This window comes from Myxocyprinus asiaticus, chromosome 39, assembly GCF_019703515.2.
Source record: "Myxocyprinus asiaticus isolate MX2 ecotype Aquarium Trade chromosome 39, UBuf_Myxa_2, whole genome shotgun sequence".
In the NCBI taxonomy this organism is placed as follows: domain Eukaryota; kingdom Metazoa; phylum Chordata; class Actinopteri; order Cypriniformes; family Catostomidae; genus Myxocyprinus; species Myxocyprinus asiaticus.
This window is the reverse complement of record NC_059382.1, coordinates 20,017,900-20,037,874: the sequence shown is the minus strand read 5'-3', so window position 1 is coordinate 20,037,874 and position 19,975 is coordinate 20,017,900. Positions and strand designations below refer to the sequence as shown.

General features: G+C 38.3%; 1 protein-coding gene and 1 pseudogene across 1 annotated transcript; both read left to right on the top strand.

Annotated features, from left to right (window-relative positions):
• Positions 1-120: 120 nt before the first annotated feature.
• On the top strand, positions 121-4,075 carry LOC127429745 (uncharacterized). Its single transcript, XM_051678879.1, has 8 exons — positions 121-219; positions 331-651; positions 763-804; positions 990-1,289; positions 1,387-1,519; positions 1,620-1,663; positions 2,227-2,339; positions 2,444-4,075. Exons 1-8 carry the CDS (start codon positions 135-137, stop codon positions 2,579-2,581), a joined length of 1,176 nt encoding a protein of 391 aa, XP_051534839.1. The 5' UTR covers positions 121-134; the 3' UTR covers positions 2,582-4,075.
• Positions 4,076-6,642: 2,567 nt separating this feature from the next.
• Positions 6,643-18,483, top strand: LOC127429677 (eukaryotic translation initiation factor 5B-like; annotated as a pseudogene).
• The last annotated feature ends 1,492 nt before the right edge of the window (positions 18,484-19,975 follow it).

Below are 19,975 nucleotides of genomic sequence, written 5' to 3'. Positions count from 1 at the left end.
GCATGAAAATGCACCAACTGTTCAGTTAACCACATTTTCCATAGGCAGGTGCTCTTTGTAGATTATGCCTCTCCTTATGGGGGAGGAGCCTCCATTTGTTTTTCACCCATGCCAATGCCATTCATTATTTATTTATGCAGAGAAGAACATTTTTCTTGAATGAATGCCTAAACATGTTTTTGATTCTTGTGATGATGCTTTTACAATTAGGATTCCCAGGTAATTATACATAATTATATTTTTGTGAATTCTTTCATTACTTTTTAAATGAATCTGTACCTGTAATTTACAACAGCTGCTTTTAAGTTTTAACTTTCTGGTTCTTCACAGTGACTGCAAGAAGTATAAGTACCGGGACCCAGCGTGAGATTAAGAATGTGAGACTACATGAGCCGTTTACTTTAAATTGTACCTACAACTGTTCCAGTGGCTTCACTCGTGGTTACTGGATATGGAAAGAAACATTTGCATGTAGCAAGTGCCACTGGGAACAAAGAAACTATAAATTAGAAGACATGTGCATTGTGAGCTTGTACACACATGATCTAATTATGGAGCAAACCCGTTATAACTATTCATGCTTGTCTGAAGAGAGTGATCGCCCAGGCCTTCCTTGTAAAACTGAGCTTCTGGTAACATTGCAAGTTCAGGGTAAGATGTATTTGAGTTTACTGTTACTGTAATAATGAATCACCTCTCATATTTATAGAAAAATTACTGCCAGACTTTTTTCACACCATGATGTAATAATTCTTCTTTCAGATGAATCTGATAGACCAGTAACCCCTTCTAAAGGACAAGTTGGTGAGTACAACGAGGTTCTAAGATCTTTTTGTTGGCATATAACTGCTGTAGGCGTACATATTGATTTGTGAAAATAGATTCTCAAGTCTAAATCTTAAAAATTAAGGATGGCTCTGCTGTCCTATTTTAGGGAGAGAAGCACTGATTTGTATTAAAACAAATTGACATCATTTTTCTGGGTCTAGGTCCATCTCTGAGAGTGAAGTTGTACAGAGATCAGACTGAGGCAGAGGAGGTGCTTACACCATTATCCACCATTGAAGTTATGGCAGGAACCTCACTCAAACTTTATTGTGTTGCCCCTGACAACAAACACTGTGAGGGACAGTGGGTCAGAGAAAACAGTACCCTCCCATGGACAAAAAATTACACCGTGGTACAGTGGAGTGCAATCAAAGCTGTGGATGGTGGACGTTATAGGTGTCAAGTAAAAGGGACTTGCACCAAACAGGCTATCACTGTGGAAATACAAGTCATCACATCAGGTGAGTGTTTTACATATATGGCAAAAATATAGCAACTTATTCTAACCAAACACCCATTTTCAAATTCACATGAAATAGTCAGCAATTTTTCATACAGATGAACACACCTGGGCCAAGATTTTTGCAGCTTTTGCAGTGTCTGCAGTGATTGTCCTGACAGCACATCTGGTATATTTGTGCTACAGAAGAGGGTGTAAGCTAATGGATACAACTAATGTAACACATGAAAGGTGAAGCACAATTTTACATTTTAAATGAATTATTATGAAGTACCAAAGCATGTAAAATAAATACATCTCTCTTTGATCTGTAATATGTGGTCTCTTGCAGGGTTACTTCCAGATCGGGCGTGCTGATGAGGCCAGTCGCTCAAGGTCTTTACATTTTTCTAAAGATGTTTAAACAGATCTACACAATCAGTCAAAAATTTAGAGATAGTTTTTACTGTTTTCCACATTTTACAATACACAAATGTAAAGCCATCAAAAACTATAAAAAACACAAATGGAAATATGGGAATTATGTAGTGATAAAAAATTATAAATCATAACTATCTTATATTTGAGTTACTATACAAATCTGGGAAAGCAACTTTATGAGGTGCCACCTTGAAGGCATATTAAACAGCATTGAAGAAGTTCTCATATGTTATAATATCTCATATTATTTGTTTCCACACAATCCATCAATATTCAATAAAAAATAAATGTTTTGGGGTTTTTTTTTTTCAATCTTGATGCACTTTGTGACCAGAAAAAAAGGCAATTTTGCTAACGGTGTGCCTTTAGCCCCGTTTTACCCTACTGTTAATAATCCTAACAAGTAAAATAAATGTATTGTGCCTCACAAAATAGGTCACACAATCTGAGGTGACTTCTGGTATCTACCATTCAAGGGCTAACTTGTGCAAATAACTTTATTTTTTCATTTACTCCAGACACCCAGAGCGATCATGAAGTCCCTTATGCTGACATCGTGATCTCTGTGAGAGGATCCAGCAATCCGGATCTATCGGACACCTTTAACCAGACTTCAAAGACCCAAAGACCTGTAAGTGAAAGATTATACACAAATATGGTTAAGTATCTTTTTGAAGGTTTATTATTTAATCCCAATGGACCTTAGATGTGTGACAAATTGATTGTGTTTTGCAGAGATGGAGAGATGAGGCCAGAGCAGGACTGCATGCTTCAGCTGACAGACTGCACATCCACTCTAAAGAGGTCACCAGGAAATTAAGCACAACGTCTGAATATGCTGTAATTACCTACTCCTGCGAGGCTCTTAGTTAGTTATTTCAAATAACTGTGACTTTGGCAAAACAATAAAATAAATAAATAAATAATAATAATAATAATAATTGGCAAAAATGTTAGGAAAATCATTAGCTGTCGCCCCAATTTATGTTTTCTTCAATTAAAACCTGTAAAACTTTGTGTGCGTGTGTGAACTCGTGTGTATGTACCACATTTTTATAGAGTCTTGAATAATTAGCTGACTTTTTGTTTTAATTATAATTAAAGCTTTTTCTACATTATCAACCTCTTTGCCAATGTTTATTTATTTAGTATTTTTGTCGTTTATAGTATGACATAAACAAATAGACATATTACTCATACAGAGTAAACAAGTAAACAAACATTACTTTTTCATTATTTTCATTTGACTTTATTCAAGTTATTTTAAATTGCGTGTTAACTGTGTAAATGTGTATGATTGTTTATATTCTATTGTAATGATTTAGCAATGTAAAGCTTCTTTTGTTATCTGCCAATAAAGCTACTTGAATAACTTTTACCCTCTGGGGTTTCCGTAGTTAGCAATGTGTAGCAGTTGCTAAGCAACATTGACAACATTAATCTACATACAGAAACATTACATCAGTTCACCTAATCTGAAATATATTGTGAATACCGATTTAACAGAGCAGGAAAACAAATGTTTGTTTAATATCACAAGTGTTATAATATGTCATTAATTTCACTGAGAAATACACATTCTGTGTTAAAGGCATACTTTTAAAACTCGCTTTTGGGGGCCTGGGCAGTTCAGTGAGTAAAGATGCTGGCTACCACCCCTGGAGTCGCGAGTTAGAATCCAGGGCGTGCTGAGTGACTCCAGCCAGGTCTCCTAAGCAACCAAATTGGCCTGGTTGCTAGGGAGGGTAGAGTCACATGGGGCAACCTCCTCGTGGTCGCTAAAATGTGGTTCTCGCTCTCGGTGGGGCACATGGTGAGTTGTGCATGGATGCCGCGGAGAATAGCGTGAAGCCTCCACACACGCTATGTCTCCACAGTAACGTGCTCAACAAGCCACATGATAAGATGCGCGGATTGACGCTCTCAGACGCGGAGGCAACTGAGATTCGTCCTCTACCTCCATCCCGTAGCGAGTCACTACGCCACCACAAGGACCTGGAGTGCATTGGGAATTGGGCATTCCAAATTGGGGAGAAAAAAAAATCACTTTTAAAACTTGTTAATGCTAAAGGGCATGAGAATAAATCATGTGGAAAACTTTTCTTTTTTTTTCTTTTTCTTTCTTTTTTTTTTTAATTAAAAAAGTCGTTGCATTGTAAATTTGCCAGCCAACATGTAAACCCAATACCTTTTAATGGATGTCTCTCTTTCGTTACTATATGATCAGATCTCAGGTGTTATACTGTATAAGATGTCTGTTCCCTTCTCCATCACAAACCTGTGGATCCCTAGAGGTTTTGGAAATTTATTGGAGGGACTTGCCAGGGAGGTGTTGAAAGGCCAGTCTGAGAATTTTAATTTTTGTCTAAACAAGTGCTTTAATAAAAACATAAATTGTGATGACACTGATGTGACTCTGAGCTTTTATACTACCTTAAAAATAATTGTGTACTGTAATCTGTCAAATATTTATTATACTTTTCTCTAACCTGTGTTTTGTTTGTTCTTTTCAAAACAGAATGCATCAACGTAAGGAAATTCCAGTTTACCTAAGGCAAATAGGTCTGTGAATAAGAAGTGTGATTTCTCCCCATAACAATTTGTCAGATGAAAGGAGCAGTCTGCTTCTACTTTACATAGCATGATTAATGAGAGAGAAGAGTGAGATAGGAATATTTGGACAATAAAACTGATAATGACAGAGTATTGTCTGTTGTTTTGGTGTGATTTCCTTGATTCTGCTAGTGGATTTTATTGCAGTGCAGTAGTTTTTGGACTTAATAGCAGGATGAAACTCAGTGGGCAGGATCTCTGTATCACGACGGGACTTTGATCATTCAATCAGGAAGAGGGCGACTTTCAGAGGACTGATTATAGTGCCAGAGCAGTGAGAGCACAGATACACATCTGGGTTGTACTTAAGGATTAATTTATTACTCCTGTTGTACCTATTTACTTACATTATTGATCACAGTTGAACTAAATAAATTTCTCTGCCTTCATATATGTCAATTTTCAGAAACAAAGCTGGTCATTCTGAAACTTTTGGAAACAATGGATCTGTCATGATTCACTGTTGTCTGCCTTCTGTTTTGCCTCTGTCATCTATTCCTCCCAGACTACACTTCCCATAATTCCCTGCCCTTATCACTGCCAGCTGTCCTAGAATGTTTTCACCTGTCTTTCATTTACTCATTACCCATTGTGTACAGTTGTGCTCAAAAGTTTGCATACCCTGGCAGAAATTGTGAAAACATTTTTTTAAGGAAAGTCTTTTATTTAAGGATAGTGATCATATGAAGCCATTTATTATCACATAGTTGTTTGGCTCCTTTTTAAATCATAATGATAACAGAAATCACCCAAATGGCCCTGATCAAAAGTTTACATACCCTTGAATGTTTGGCCTTGTTACAAACACACAAGGTGACACAAACAGGTTTAAATGGCAATTTAGGGTTAATTTCCCACACCTGTGGCTTTTTAAATTGCAATGAGTGTCTGTGAATAAATAGTCAATGAGTTTGTTAGCTCTCACATGGATGCACTGAGCAGGCTATATACTGAACCATGGGGAGCAGAAAAGAACTGTAAAAAGACCTGCGTAACAAGGTAATGGAACTTTATAAAGAAGGAAAAGGATGAAAAAAGATATCCAAAGCCTTGAAAATGCCAGTCAGTACTGTTCAATCACTCATTAAGAAGTGGAAAATTCGGGGATCTTTTGATACTAAGCCAAGGTCAGGTAGACCAAGAAAGATTTCAGCCACAACTGCCAGAAGAATTGTTCGTGATTCAAAGAAAAACCCACAAGTAACCTCAGGAGAAATATGCTGCTCTGGAAAAAGATGGTGTAGTTGTCTCAAGGAGCACAATACGACAATACTTGAACCAAAATGAGCTGCATGGTCGAGTTGCCAGAAGCCTTTACTGCACCAATGCCACAAAAAAAGCCCAGTTACAATATGCCCGACAACACTTTGACACGCCTCACGGCTTCTGGCACACTGTAATTTGGAGTGAGGAGACAAAAATAGAGCTTTATGGTCACAACCATAAGCGCTATGTTTGGAGAGGGGTCAACAAGGCCTATAGTGAAAAGAATACCATCCCCACTGTGAAGCATGGTGGTGGATCACTGATGTTTTTGGGGGGGGGGGGGGTGAGCTCTAAAGGCACGAGGAATCTTGTGAAAATTGATGGCAAGATGAATGCAGCATTTTATCAGAAAATACTGGCAGACAATTTTCATTCTTCTGCACGAAAGCTGCACATGGGACGCTCTTGGACTTTCCAGCACAACAATGACCCTAAGCACAAGGCCAAGTTGACCCTCCAGTGATTACAGCAGAAAAAGGTGAAGGTTCTGGAGTGGCCATCACAGTCTCCTGATCTTAACTATCATCGAGCCACTCTGGGGAGATCTCAAACGTGCGGTTCATGCAAGACGACCAAAGACTTTGCATGACCTGGAGGCATTTTGCCAAGACGAATGGGCAGCTATACCACCTGCAAGAATTTGGGGTCTCATAGACAACTATTACAAAAGACTGCACGCTGTCATTGATGCTAAAGGGGGCAATACACAGTATTAAGAACTAAGGGTATGCAGACTTTTGAACAGGGGTCATTTCATTTTTTTCTTTGTTGCCATGTTTTGTTTTATGATTGTGCCATTCTGTTATAACCTACAGTTGAATATGAATCCCATAAGAAATAAAAGAAATGTGTTTTGCCTGCTCACTCATGTTTTCGTCTCCGAGTCTCTGCCCATGTACACGACCACGGAGGTCATTTCCAATTCTCTGCCCATGTTCACGACCACAGAGATCGTCTCAGAGTCTCTGCCCATGTACACGACCATGGAGGTTGTTTCCAAGTCTCTGCCTATGTACACGACCACAGAGGTTGTCTCCGATTCTCTACCCTTGTACATGACCACATTGGTCGGTTCCAAGTCTCTGTCCATGTTCACGACCACAGAAGTCATCTCTGAGTCTCTTCCTATGCCCAAGACCACAGAGGTTGTTCCCGAGTCTCAGTCCATGCCCACGACCACAGAGGTCATTTCCAAGTCTCTGTCTACACCCACGACCACAGAGGTTGTTCCCGAGTCTCAGTCCATGCCCACGACCACAGAGGTTGTACCCAAGTCTCTGTCTATGCCCACGACCACAGAGGTCGTTCCCTAATCTCATTCCATGCCCACGACCACAGAGATCGCTCCTGAGACTCTGTCTATGCTCATGACCAAAAAGGTAATTCCCCAGTCATCCTGGACTCTTAGCCTCGAGCCGGCCATGGCTCCGCCTTCCATGGCTTCACCCTTCAAGCCTGCCACAGCTCTGCCTTCCACGGCTCTGCCCTCCGAGTCTTCCACGGCTCCAGTCTCTAGTCTGTGGTCGCCACCCAGGCCTCCTGATCCTGTTTCAGCCCTGTGGCCACCAACCAGGCCTCCTGATCCAGTCCCTACCCTGAGGTGGTCTTCTGGGTCTCCTGGTCATCCACCTGATCTGCTCTGGTATCCTTGGTCTCCTGGCCGTCCGCCTGATATACTCTGGTCTTCTGGGTCTTCTGGTTCTGTCATGATTCCCTGTTGTCTGCCTTGTGTTTTGCCTCTGTCATCTGTTCCTCCTGGACTAAACTTCCCATAATTCCCTGCCTTCATCACTGCCAGCTGTCCTAGATTGTTTTCACCTGTCTTTCATTTACTCATTACCCATTGTGTATATAATGCCCTGTCATTTGCTTAGTGTTGCTCAGTTGTTATGTGTTTTGACCTCCTGTGTATGACCAGTGCCCTTCATGAATCTTTCCTTTGTGCCTGTGTTTCCCCATCATGGATGTTTCTTTTATTCCTGTGTTTACCCCGTTATTTTGTACTTTGTTTACTTCACTTCATTAAACTATTTTTAGCCGCACTTAGATCCAGCTCTCGTTACTTCCTTCCTAATGTTACGTCAAACTTTACAGGAATTCTGCGCTCCACATTAAAATACCACAATGCAAATAATTCCTCTGATAATTCAGAAAACCCTGAGGTAGAGCAAAATGATAAGTCAGATGAAGAATCCAGTGAGAAAGAACATGAACCAGCTTCAGATATTCCCTGTTTGGGAACAGCACATGTTGATATATTTGCTCAAGAGCTGAAAGACCCCAGCGAGGTTCCAGAACAAACATCAGAAGGTACAGAATTACCAAGAGATGATGAAGCAGCAAAAGAGTCAAAAGATATTGATATCTGCAGATCCGAACTTGAGCTTATTCATGTGCCTTCCTTTGGTGGTCTTGCAAATGTGGATGTATGTGCTGAAGAGATAAATCACTCCAAGGATTCACAAAACCAGTTAGCAGTATCTTTTTTTGAAACTCTTTCACATATTGAGCAGGATATAGATAAACAAGCCAGAATTTAATGGCTATAGTGAAGATGCTGAGCAGGGAGTCTCAGATATTACAGACACTTTATTGGAGGACTCTAGCCCAGAGGAAAAGAGCACTGAGCAGGTTTATTTAGAAGAATCAGCAGAAAGTACTCTTGCTGTTGAAAAAGACATATCTGAAACCAGTACCACTGGAAACAAGGGAACATCTTGAGGAAAAGGATGATTTAGTGAACAATGAAGATCAAGAATAGACAAATCATGAGTACAGCAGCAACAATGATTTTGTAGAAGACAAACCTGTTGCAGAAACAAGCACTTCCGCATCTGATATTAATAGTAGATCACTGATAGAAATGAAAGACACATGCATTGACTACAGTGATGAAACAATTGATAGTAAAAGTGAAGTCATAGATGTGCTGGATGAAGTCATTGTGAATGCTGATCATCAATGCTCTGCTCATACAGATGAGCAAGAGGCTGATGAAAAGGCTAATGAAAAGAATGAAATGATGCTTTGGAGCCAGTTTCACAACTGAACGGCAATGACAGTGACACCGAAGTAGCAGAGGATGTGACAGGCAATGAGATTTTAAAAACTGATGTAATGGACACCTCCGAGAAAGATGTAAACACAGGGAACGAAAAAGAAGGAAGTGATCTCAACAGTGAGGCTGAAGAGATGGACCAGGATGAAATAGGCAAAGATGAGAAAGACGAAGCAGACCAAACCAAAGCCAACGGTCTAAACGAGAGGCCTTATGATTATGTTTCAAACATGCATCAGCAAGACACTATGAAAACTGACGATGATGGACTCAATGATCCAGAACTGAAGGAAGATAACGTGCCTTCTGAAAAAGAGGAAGTTCATCACAGGCCTTTGTCAGAGAGAACAGAGAGAGAAACTGAAATCATAACTGATGAAGATCATACAGTCACAAGAACAGACTGAAAACACTGAGACTGATGCAGATCAGGAGGATCACTTGGAGGACCAAAGAGGTAAAAGTCAAGATTCTACACTTCAAAGTGAGAACCAGGAGAATCCTGAAAGTAGTGAACAAAAGGTACAGAATTTTTTTTTTTTTTTCTCTTTTTGTCATCCTTTTTTTCCCCCTAGTACCTCCAACTGATTTGATACACATACAAAATATATGGGCTGTTGTGGCCAGATTATAATGTAATGTGTTAGAAGAGATGCACTGGATTCAGACTGTTCCCTTTTTTGTCCCAAGTTAATAAGTAAAAATAAAATCCACAAGGATATGTCTGATCAACAGCCTGGCTCTGTACCTCTATGCCCATCTCTGGAGGACAGTGATTGAAGATGTCCCTGAAATAGTCCAGCTTCTGAGTACAAGTCTGCAAGCCTACCATGGAGAGTCAAAAAAAAAAAAAAAACAAACAAACAAAAAAAAAAAACTCAAACTGTACATACATATTGTACAATATTTATAAACCCAACCAAAAGACTACAACATTTCATAAAGAGAAATTCATGTTTAGATCAATCACCAGGAGGCCATAATATTATCCATATGTTTCTTTAGAGGGAGTTTGAAGGAAAGTGATTTGGTGTGTTTCCATGGTAACATTTTACCAACCATTTATCATCTTAGGGTGAAACTGATCTAGATTTTGGAGTTTAAGGAACATTCCATGTTCATTACATGTTAAGTTCAGTCACCAGCATTTGTGTCATAATGCTGATTATGACAAAAATTTATTTAGACACATCCCTCCTTTTCTTTACAAATCGAGGTTACAGTGAGGCACTTACAATGAAAGTGAATGTGGCCAATTTTTGGAATGTTTAAAAGCAGAAACCTGAAGCTTATAATTTTATAAAAGCACATACATTAATTCTTCTGTTTAAACTCATGTATTATTTCATTTGTAAAGTTGTTGTAATCGTTGCTTTTACAGTCATTTTTGGGTTTGAGGGTTTGTGGTATTACGTTGAAAAGTCATCATGGCAATGAAGTTGTAAAAATGCACAGATTTTTACACAGAAAGGGTTAGTAAGCAATTTTATCACACTAAAATCATGTTAACATGCATATTCTTTACATCTTGTGGCTATACTTTTGAAACAGTGTGTATTTTAACGTTTATAGAGTGGCCCCCATTCACTCACTGTGATCCACTGTAAATCAAGATTGTTGTTTTTGTTTTTTGTTTTGTTTTTTTAAAGAAAAGGAAGGGCAAGATGAAATTAATTGTTGTGGTAATAAACATTATGCCACAAATGCTGTCGATTGAGCTTAGAAGGATAGTTCACCCAAAAATGAAAATTCTCTCATCATTTACTCACCCTCATGCCATCCCAGATGTGTATGGCTTTCTTTCTTCAGCAGAACAAAAACGAAGAGTTTTAGAAAAATATCTCAGCTCCATAGGTCCTCACAGTGCAAGTGAATGGTGATCAGACCTTTGTAGCTCCAAAAATCACATAAAGGAAACATAGATGTAATCCATAAGACACCAGTGTTTAAATCCATCTCTTCAGAAGCAATATAATAGGTGTGTGTGAGAAACAAAGAGACAGAGAAACAGTCCTTTTATATTCTATATCTCCATTTTAACTTTCACTTTCAGATGTGAAAGTGAAAGTGGAGATTTAGAGTAAAAATGACTCAAATTTTGATCTGTTTCACACCTACACCTATTATATAGCTTCTGAAGATATGGATTAAACCACTGGAGTCTTATGTTTTCATTATTCACAATTTCCTTTATGTGATTTTTGGAGCTACAAAGGTCTGATCACCATTCACTTGCATTGTATGGACCTACAGAGCTGAGATATTCTTCTAAAAATCTTCATTTGTGTTCTGCTGAAGAAAGAAAGTCACACTTATCTGGGATGGCATGAGAGTGAGTAAATGATGAGAGAATTTTCATTTTCGGGTGAACTATCCTTTTAACTTGCACTGAACCCAGAATATTCCTTTATTGTGATATTTCTGAGGAAAAATTATATATATTAGTTCCACCTGGTTGACTGTTTCATCCTCTGTCCGAAATAGTGTTTCAAGTTCTGCAGAGGCTAATTAGAGATATACATGAAAGCAATGCTCTCTCCCTCTTTCTCTCTATCTCTTTCTCAAATATAGGTCATCTAACCTGACCTATATCAACTCTTGTCCAAAGACTTTATATGATGTAGGTGGAGCAAGGGAATCATGTAGTTGCTATTTTCAGTAACAATATTCATGGCTATCATCAATCACTGGCACACTCACCTCATCTTCTTCTTAGTGTGTTTCAACTGTTTGGTGCTCTATGAACTGAGTTCATTAGTTTCCAGCCTTATACAAAGAAAAGAAGTGGTACCATTATGGCAGAGAGTTGATTTTTTTCCTCTCTCTTTTTAATCTTGGTAGGGTAGGAGGCAGGAGATACAGCAATGTTCCGGTGAAATAACGGGCAATGGATTTGCTGTCTGTGTATTTTACTACATCATATTGCCACAGGGTGGAGGAGGCACAGTCTGTGTGTGGGTCTGACTGACATATGGGGAGCTGGCTTTCATGATAATGACAGTAATTTTGCCAATTAGGGAACATTTTGGATTGCATATTAGAAGTGCTGTATTTAAAGTGATGTTATATAATTGTGCTGGACTAATAGAGTGAGGTTTGATTTGCAGTTCTTTAAACTGACACAATGATTTTTCTCATCTCACTCATTTTCAACTCTGCAATTCTAAATAAAGCATCTCTGATCCTTTTGGTAACAGGTGAGAGGAAAGTGAGAATAATGGCGCTATGATTGTCAGCATTAAACAAAATGTGTGCAAGGAGCAAACACCAATGATGGGTGTCAGAGAAATTATGCGCTCTCTCTCTCTCTCTCTCTCTCTCTCTCTCTCTCTCTCTCTCTCTCTCTCTCTCTCTCTCTCTCTCTCTCTCCTCCCACCCTAAGACTCTGAATTATAAGGATAGTTGGAGGAGAGCGTATTTGTCCAAGACATTTTGCCCTGATAGGAGGTGTACGATCTATTGCGCTTACACGAAACGATAAAACGCTTTTAATCGTCTGTAATTGCGCGTCATGGATTGTCATATCGTAAGTAGGCCTAATAACCACTTTACTCGCCAATTGTTATAAGCGCTTATTGTTATAAATTGTTATTATATACTGAAGAATAAGTTGTTTGCACTTTTTTATCTTTGCTTATTTAATCTGAATCGGTTTATGAATAAGACAGTGTGCGGTTGGTGTCGACTTTTTCCATGTTTTCCATGTTTAGGAGTGATAAAAATTAACATTTATTATCAATACTTGGCTGTATTTTGAATTTAAGTAATGTCGATGGTAAATTTAAGAACAGTTCATTTAAGAACGGTGGTTGTCTCAGGGGCCGTTCACTCTGAACGTACTTTTCGTCCATCCGTGCTGTGTTTTTATTATATATATATATATATATATATATATATATATATATATATATATATATATATATATATATATATATATATATAATTTTTCCTGCGTAAACATTCCCCGGATAGCCACGTTTTTTAGATATTGTGTCAAGTAAATAATTTAAAATTTGAAAACTACGTCTTGAGACATCAGCGTTCTGTTCTGTTCGTGTCGTTGCGTCTAGCTTTTTCAGCCCAAAACGCTTTTGGTGTGAACGGCCCCCCGTTTATGAATCTTTTTTTGTTTTTCCTCTATGCAGAATGTCCGTTTTGAATTGGGAATCTGACTTAAAAAAAAAACGCTAATAATGTGTTTAGTGACAGATATTTAGACATTTGTAAGGTTTGTGACTGCTCAGTGTTCATCAGAGGTCAAGGGCGTAACTAGAGAGAGGGCAGGGTGGGCAGCCTCAAACGAAACCATAAAAATGACCACGGCCCCCAGGGGTGATGAAAACGACCAAAGAGGGGGCCTGATAGTTTCTTTGCACTGGGTCCGCAAGATCTAAGTTACGCTACTGGAGTTGACCCATGGGTATGCCTAAGCCAGGCTTCAGAAGCAGCAGTAAAACGAACAGCATATTTATAAGGGAATTGTGGTACGAATCTGCCTGTGGACACAAGATATCAGCCTGTTGGCATGATGCTTGGTTAATGTGAAAAGAGGCAGAATTTTAGTTCAAAAGTGGGTGGACCTGCTCCTGCCAGGGTTTTACAATGGACTTGTGCTCATCACCCTCACACAAGCTGTTTAAGGAGTGCCAAACAGCCTCTGCTGAGCCATTTACATATGCTGAGTTGGATGTGGTGGGAGAATGCATGTGGCTTTCAGAAAGACCTAATGAGACAAGTAACGCTACATCCCACCACACACGTTATGATGATAAGGACAACTGTATGTGCTGATGACATTCTTTATAATTTGTAGAAAATTAGAACCAGTTAGTATTTGTAATGTCTGGGTAAGTTATGTTGTTTAAATCCTTGATTTTGAAAGCAATCCCAAGTTTGGGGTCTTTTTTATTTCTGTGTTATCTGCTTTTATTTTTTATTTGGAAAAGTTAATATGTTTCTTAAAGGGATAGTTCACACACACACACACACACACACACACACACACACACACACACACACAAAAGATAAGTCTGTCATTATTTACTCACAATAATAATGATTTTAAATAATAATTATTATAAAAGGAAATTTAAGGCAGTATGTTAGTCTCAGTCACCATTCACTTTCATTGCATCTTTTTTTCCAAACAATAAAAGTGAATGGTGACTTAGACTGAACATTCTGCCTAACATCTACTTTTGTGTTCCACGGAGAAAAGAAAGTCTTGCGGGTTTTAAACAATATGAGGCTGAGTAAATGATGGCAGAATTTACATTTTGTGAACTGTTTCCTTTTATTGGAGAAGCGGAGAATTGAATTGAATCGCTACACTGATTGTAGATGTGATGCTCAGGCTCATTTCACTGGAAGCTGGTCCTGAGTCTCTCTGTGGAGCTGTTGGATAGTGATTCATTCCAAGGGGGCTTAAAGGGTTAGTTCACCCAAAAATGAATATTCTCTCAGCATTTACTCAACCTCATGCCAATTTACATTCAATGTAAGTGAATGGGTGCCAAAATTTTTTGAAGCTCCAAAATCCACATATGGGAAAAATAAAAGTACTCCAGATGACTCTGGTAGTTAAATCCATATATTCTGAAGCGATTTGATAGGTGTGGGTGAGAAACAGCTAAATATTTAAGTCTTTTTTTTTTATTAATTCTCTTCCCTGCTCAGTCAATTTCCACTTTACTTTCACTTTCTCCTTCTTCTGTTTTTGGTGATTCACATCCTTCTTGCATATCGCCCCCTAATGGGCAAGGAGGAGAATTTATGACAAAAAAAAAAAAAAAAAAAGACAATATTGATCTGTTTCTCACCCACACCTGTCATATCATGTCTGAACACATGAATTTAACCACTGGAGTCATATGGATTACTTTTATGCTCCCTTTATGTGGATTTTGGAGTTTCAAAATTGTGGCACCCATTCACTTCAATTGTGAGGACCTACAGAGCTGAAATATTCTTCTAAATATCTTAATTTTTGTTCTGCAGAAGAAAGAAAGTCATACACATCTGGGATGGCATGAAAGTAAATCATGAGAGAATTTTCATTTTTGGGTGAACTATTCCTTTAAGCAAGCAGGAGATTCATCATGTTAAACTCTCTAACATGGTATATAGTGTAAGGAGTTCAGAGGATAGAATAATTTTTAGGCAACAGAAAAATCAATGCACAGTATACCAAGTGCCTGTTTTGATGATTAAAATTGTTTATCCCACCACTCAGGAGGAATGCAGCCAGCCACAGGAGGAGGAGGAGGACATCATGGACATCCCACTGGATGATCCAGAAGCCAATAAGGCAGCCGCCAAAATCCAGGCTGGCTTCCGTGGTCATATGACCCGGAAGAAGATGAAACCTGGTGAAAAGCCCAACGAGGAGGTGAGCAGCAGTGGTGAAGCTCTCAATGGCAGCCAAGGGGACACAGGTGAGTCACTGTCCCCACTGGCATAGTGAATAAAAGAACTAAACTCAACAACCATCTGCTTGCTCACATGGTACATGGTTGTCAGATATCTAGATCAAACTCAGCTTGGCAACACACTTAAAGAAACCCTCCCAGATACTCAGAGAAAGATGTATTTATTCAGATTTCAGCACCTGAGAGCAGAATTTGGCTCCTAAATTTGAAGTGAACAAAATACCCGAAACTTTTGAGCTTTTTAATTTTTTTTTTTTTTTTTTACAGACCCCATTATTTCAGAGTTAGAGTTTTGTGGCTTTTAGTTCATGTGTTTTAGCTTTGAGGTCATCTATGGCAAAATGATGCAGTTAAAATGTACTGTCTATCTTTTGCGGTAAAATGGACCAAAAATATTGATGACTCAGCCTGCACTACACAGATTTTTGTCCACTCAAATGCTCTCTAGAATGAGAATATCCCTCCACCCAGTACTACCTGCAACAGACTAGAAAAGCATATACAACCATACTACTCATACTATTTCTTCTATATCTGCATAGTCTAGAAATAGTAAGAGTAGTATGGTAGCATGCAATTCCGAACATTTCTGTCGTTCATGACTGTGAGGTAACTAAAATGCTCTTCTATGTTATGCCAAAACATCCTGTTTCAATAGGAAATTTGTTAACACAGGAAAGAAATCTGTGCTTGTCAAGTGTATTCACTGGGTATTTACTGTAATAAAAGACAACAAGGTGCATCCGAAACCTCACACTTCTGCACTATTCTATGTCATTTTGAAGTGTAAGTAGTGTGACTAGAATGTTACAAAGAAAGTGCATCAAAAAGAAGTGTACTATGCGTACCCGGATGATGCATTTCTTCAACCGTCTAAACAGAGTGTGGAATGTTGGATACTTCATACACTCTGAGCCTGTGACTTGCCGTACGTAGTGGAAGGGGTGGAGTTACCTGGCTGCGTTGCTGGTCTGACAAAATTGTGAATAAATGAGAATGTAGCAACTAGCGAAACTTCAGTGAAAACAGCAGCTTACAAATGTAGGCTAATTGCTTTGCTATCACCCCACAGTGTGTGAATATGTATGTTGTTTGACATACAAGTATTGAACTGAGGTTGGCTAATGCGCTAAAGCTAACGGCAGCACATTGCATGCCTTTGAAACGTCACTTCCTTCAGCTGTTAAACGCCAAATGCTTCTGTGTAGTACAAAATGGTAAAGTGTTCCTTTTGGAATGATACTACACTTTGAAAATGAATACACTACATAGCTGAGTGCATACTAGTGTATATTGTAAGTGCATAGGTTATAGTGTGTCATTTGGGACACAGCTTCAGAATTGTGTCTATCACAGTAATAGTAGAGACACACACACACACAAAACAAATCATATCACAACATGAAAAGTCCATCAATTTTGTTTAACGAGTCCTGTCATAATAGTTGTAACAAGCTCAAGGCTGCTTTTTTTTTTTTTTTTTTAAGTTCACTGAGTGCTTTTGATAATTATTTTCTTAATTAAGTCATTTTTAATTAACACATCTATCATTGTCCCTCATGAAAAGATGGTGCAACTGTTTGAAAAGCTACTGATGGGTTTACAGACAGTGAATGAAGTCCACTGAGTCACTCCATATTCTTCTCAAATGCAGCATATTTAGCTTATCTCACAGTTTAGACACAAATTTTAAATCTAATTTCTGCTGTGGGTGTCTTAATCCTTCACAAACTCTAAGACTCAATATTAAAGCCTCTCTCTTGAGTGATGTGTTTTGTTCTGCCCCAAATTGCATCATTTTCCAGAGATTCTGGGTAAAGTACCTTCCCATACTCAGTGGCTATATGCAAATTGTTCACAAACAGTTGATTCCCAGAGGTGCTGCAGTCCGAGATCCTACTTTGAAGCAACAAATAGTCCAGCGCTGATGAAAAGACCGTACCCATAATGTTCTGTCACATAAAGCTTCCATTCTGCTAGGCTTTTTTGAACATCCTCCATTGGTGTCCTTTGATGAAACTGAAGAAGCAGATCTGGTCATTTGATGTGGAAAGTGTGCCAAGCAGTGATAATGAAGGTGTCCTTTCAACCTCTAGCCAGGCCCAAATATCTCTCCTTCAGCTGTGCTGCTCCACTCTACCCCACTTCCGAATTTAAGCACTTACCGAGCAACATCAACCCAGTTTTCAGTTGCTAAGCATTTTTATGTATGTAAGTGTTATTTTTATCCTCAGGTGCATCTGCATCACTGAAATGAGGCTAGGAGAGTGTGCTCCATTTTACTTGGACAAAAATAAAAGACCAGATAGGATCAACCCATATTCTGGCAATATCTATCAATAAGTAATGCTTTCGTCTCATACTGTATTTTTTGTAAAGATAAATCAAGTCAAATCAAGTGTTTCATGGAACTAAAAAATCTCCTGAAAGATCCTCCTCCACTGTCACTTCATAGGAACATGTGAAAGTTGAACATGTGGAAGTTGAATAGACAGCTGTTCATTGTAAACTGCAAAATTAAGGTATACAGTAAATCTGAAAATCTGTTTGTTTTGAAAGCAGGGGGAGCAGATGAAGTAGAAACAGATGCCACATCTGGACCAGAGCAGTGAAGACCTCCTTCTCAATGTGAACAGCAGGGTGGCTTACAGGACGTGTCTTCCTGAGGGACTTTTTGTGTCAAAAAATAATAAAATTAGGCCGGAAATCTTATCTGATGTGTGAACTCTCTCTCTCTTTTCTGCTTCTTATACAGTCTGGGTGGAAATCTGCTCCAGCATGCTATTGCATCCCTCAAACAAGCATCTGTATCCTCGCTGATAATTTGTTTGAATTGAAGAATGGATGCCATAGTATACAGCGTTCTTCAGTCAGATAGTCAAGTAGGCTTAAAATAATGCATCATGGTTGAGTTTTGTCATTGATACTGCTTGATATGTTTCTTTGCCATAATGGTATATTTATGATTACTTTCATTTTTCCATGTAGCCACTATCATAATAAGATGTGCAATTTGTTATCAGTACTGACATAGAATGTTATAATTCGTTTATAATTCGTTTATAATTGTATTGACCTCTTTGTTTGGTTTGCTCCCTGTAAAATGCAAGTGGACATTTCACAGTCGGTTTAACAGATGAAAAAGAAATCAGAGCTTCCAAAACAGCATACATTATTGCATGCTAAGATTGAATAGATTTATTTTAATTTTCTTTATTTTTCCTTTAATTACTACGATTATTTATTAAGTCTTTTAAGGTAGTGTTATAATTAGAATAATAGAAAATGACTGGATTTTTTTAAGTGTGACAATGATTTAAAGACTGCTTTATGAGTGATAGCACAGATCACCTTGCATGTTGACATCAGCATCATTAAGCTCTGTATCGGTTGAAAAGTGAATAAATGCTCAGAAATATTTTTTTGCCTGCTTGAAAATGAATTCATGCTGTCAGGGGGTGATCATTAGTCTTTTGAAGTCTTTATATACAGAGAGTAGGAGTTCCTAAAGCTATTGCAAACAGGTAATTATATATATGCTTCTGAAACGGAAATATTATCTTACACATCAGTCTCATTAGTCCTGCTGGAGCATCTCACTGGGGGCTCACAGCTGGAAGGTTGTGCTAATGAGACCTGGCCAGTCATTTATCAAGGTCTAGCTGCCACATTCCCCTGATATATATACCCACTATTGCCTTTCAAAACAGCATTTATGCTTATAATAGCACTAACTGTTGTTAGCACTAAACTAATATTATGTTGTAGCTGTAGCGTATGGCGGCTGATCCTGTGCATGCACTTGGCAGAGCTAAGATGAAAGAGTCATGAAGTAATGAATTACCCTTACTTGAATTTGAGAGATTTCACAAGCAATTTAATTTCTTTCATTCTGATTTAAAAGGAAAGTTCACCCAGAAATGAAAAGTCTCTCATCATTTACTCACCCTCATGCCATCCCATATGTGTATGACTTTCTTTCTTCTGCAGAACACAAATGAAGGGTTTTAGAAGAATTTCTCAGTTCTTTAAGTCTATACAAAGCAATTGAATCAGTACCAACATTTTGAAGCTCCAAATATCACAAAGGAAGCATTAAAGAAATCCATAAGACTCCAGTGGTTAAATCAATGTCTTCAGAAGTGATATGATAGGTGTGGGTGAGAAACAGGTCCTTTTCGCATTCTTCTTGTGTTTTTGGGGATTCACATTCATTATGCATCATGCCCCCTACTAGGCAGGGAGAAGAATTTCTATCAAAAAAGGACTTAACTATTGCTCTGTTTCTCACCCATACCTATCATATCACTTCTGAAGATATGGATTTAACAACTGGAGTCGTATGGATTACTTTTATGATGCCATTATGTGCTTTTTGTAGTGTCACAATTTTAGCACCCATTCACTTGCATTGTATGGACCTACAGAGCTGGGATATTCTTCAAAAAATCTTCATATGTGTTGTGCAGAAGAAAGAAGGTCATACACATCTGGGATGGCATGAGAGTGAGTAAATGATGAGAGACTTTTCATTTCTGGGTGAAGTCAGTTTAATTGAGCCAACATAATTGAGTTAAATTAGGTCAAATCAATGTACTTTAGTATTTTTTAACTCAACTTCAAATGAATAATTTAACAGTTTTTCTTATGTTGATCCAAATACATTTATTTGATTAATCATTAGTATATGCCAGGTGAGCAAGTATAAGGACAGCGAAACTGTTGCACTGTCAATTTGAAAGGAACTCCTTATGGAACTAAGCAGCACTCAAACATCACTTTAACGAGAAAGTCCATCCTCAAACTATCATCACCACAACGGTAACACTTAATTTCAACATATGTTCAACCAATCGAGTCCCATGCAAAACATGCTGACCAGTTTCATCAATGCTACAAAAA

Bases quoted from the DNA above. Each gene is read 5' to 3' on its own strand.
- LOC127429745 (XM_051678879.1), top strand. From the start codon at position 135: ATGCAGAGAAGAACATTTTTCTTGAATGAATGCCTAAACATGTTTTTG. The intron at 652-762 runs GTAAGATGTATT...TTCTTCTTTCAG, and splicing joins GGTAACATTGCAAGTTCAGG to ATGAATCTGATAGACCAGTA. The intron at 2,340-2,443 runs GTAAGTGAAAGA...TGTGTTTTGCAG, and splicing joins CTTCAAAGACCCAAAGACCT to AGATGGAGAGATGAGGCCAG.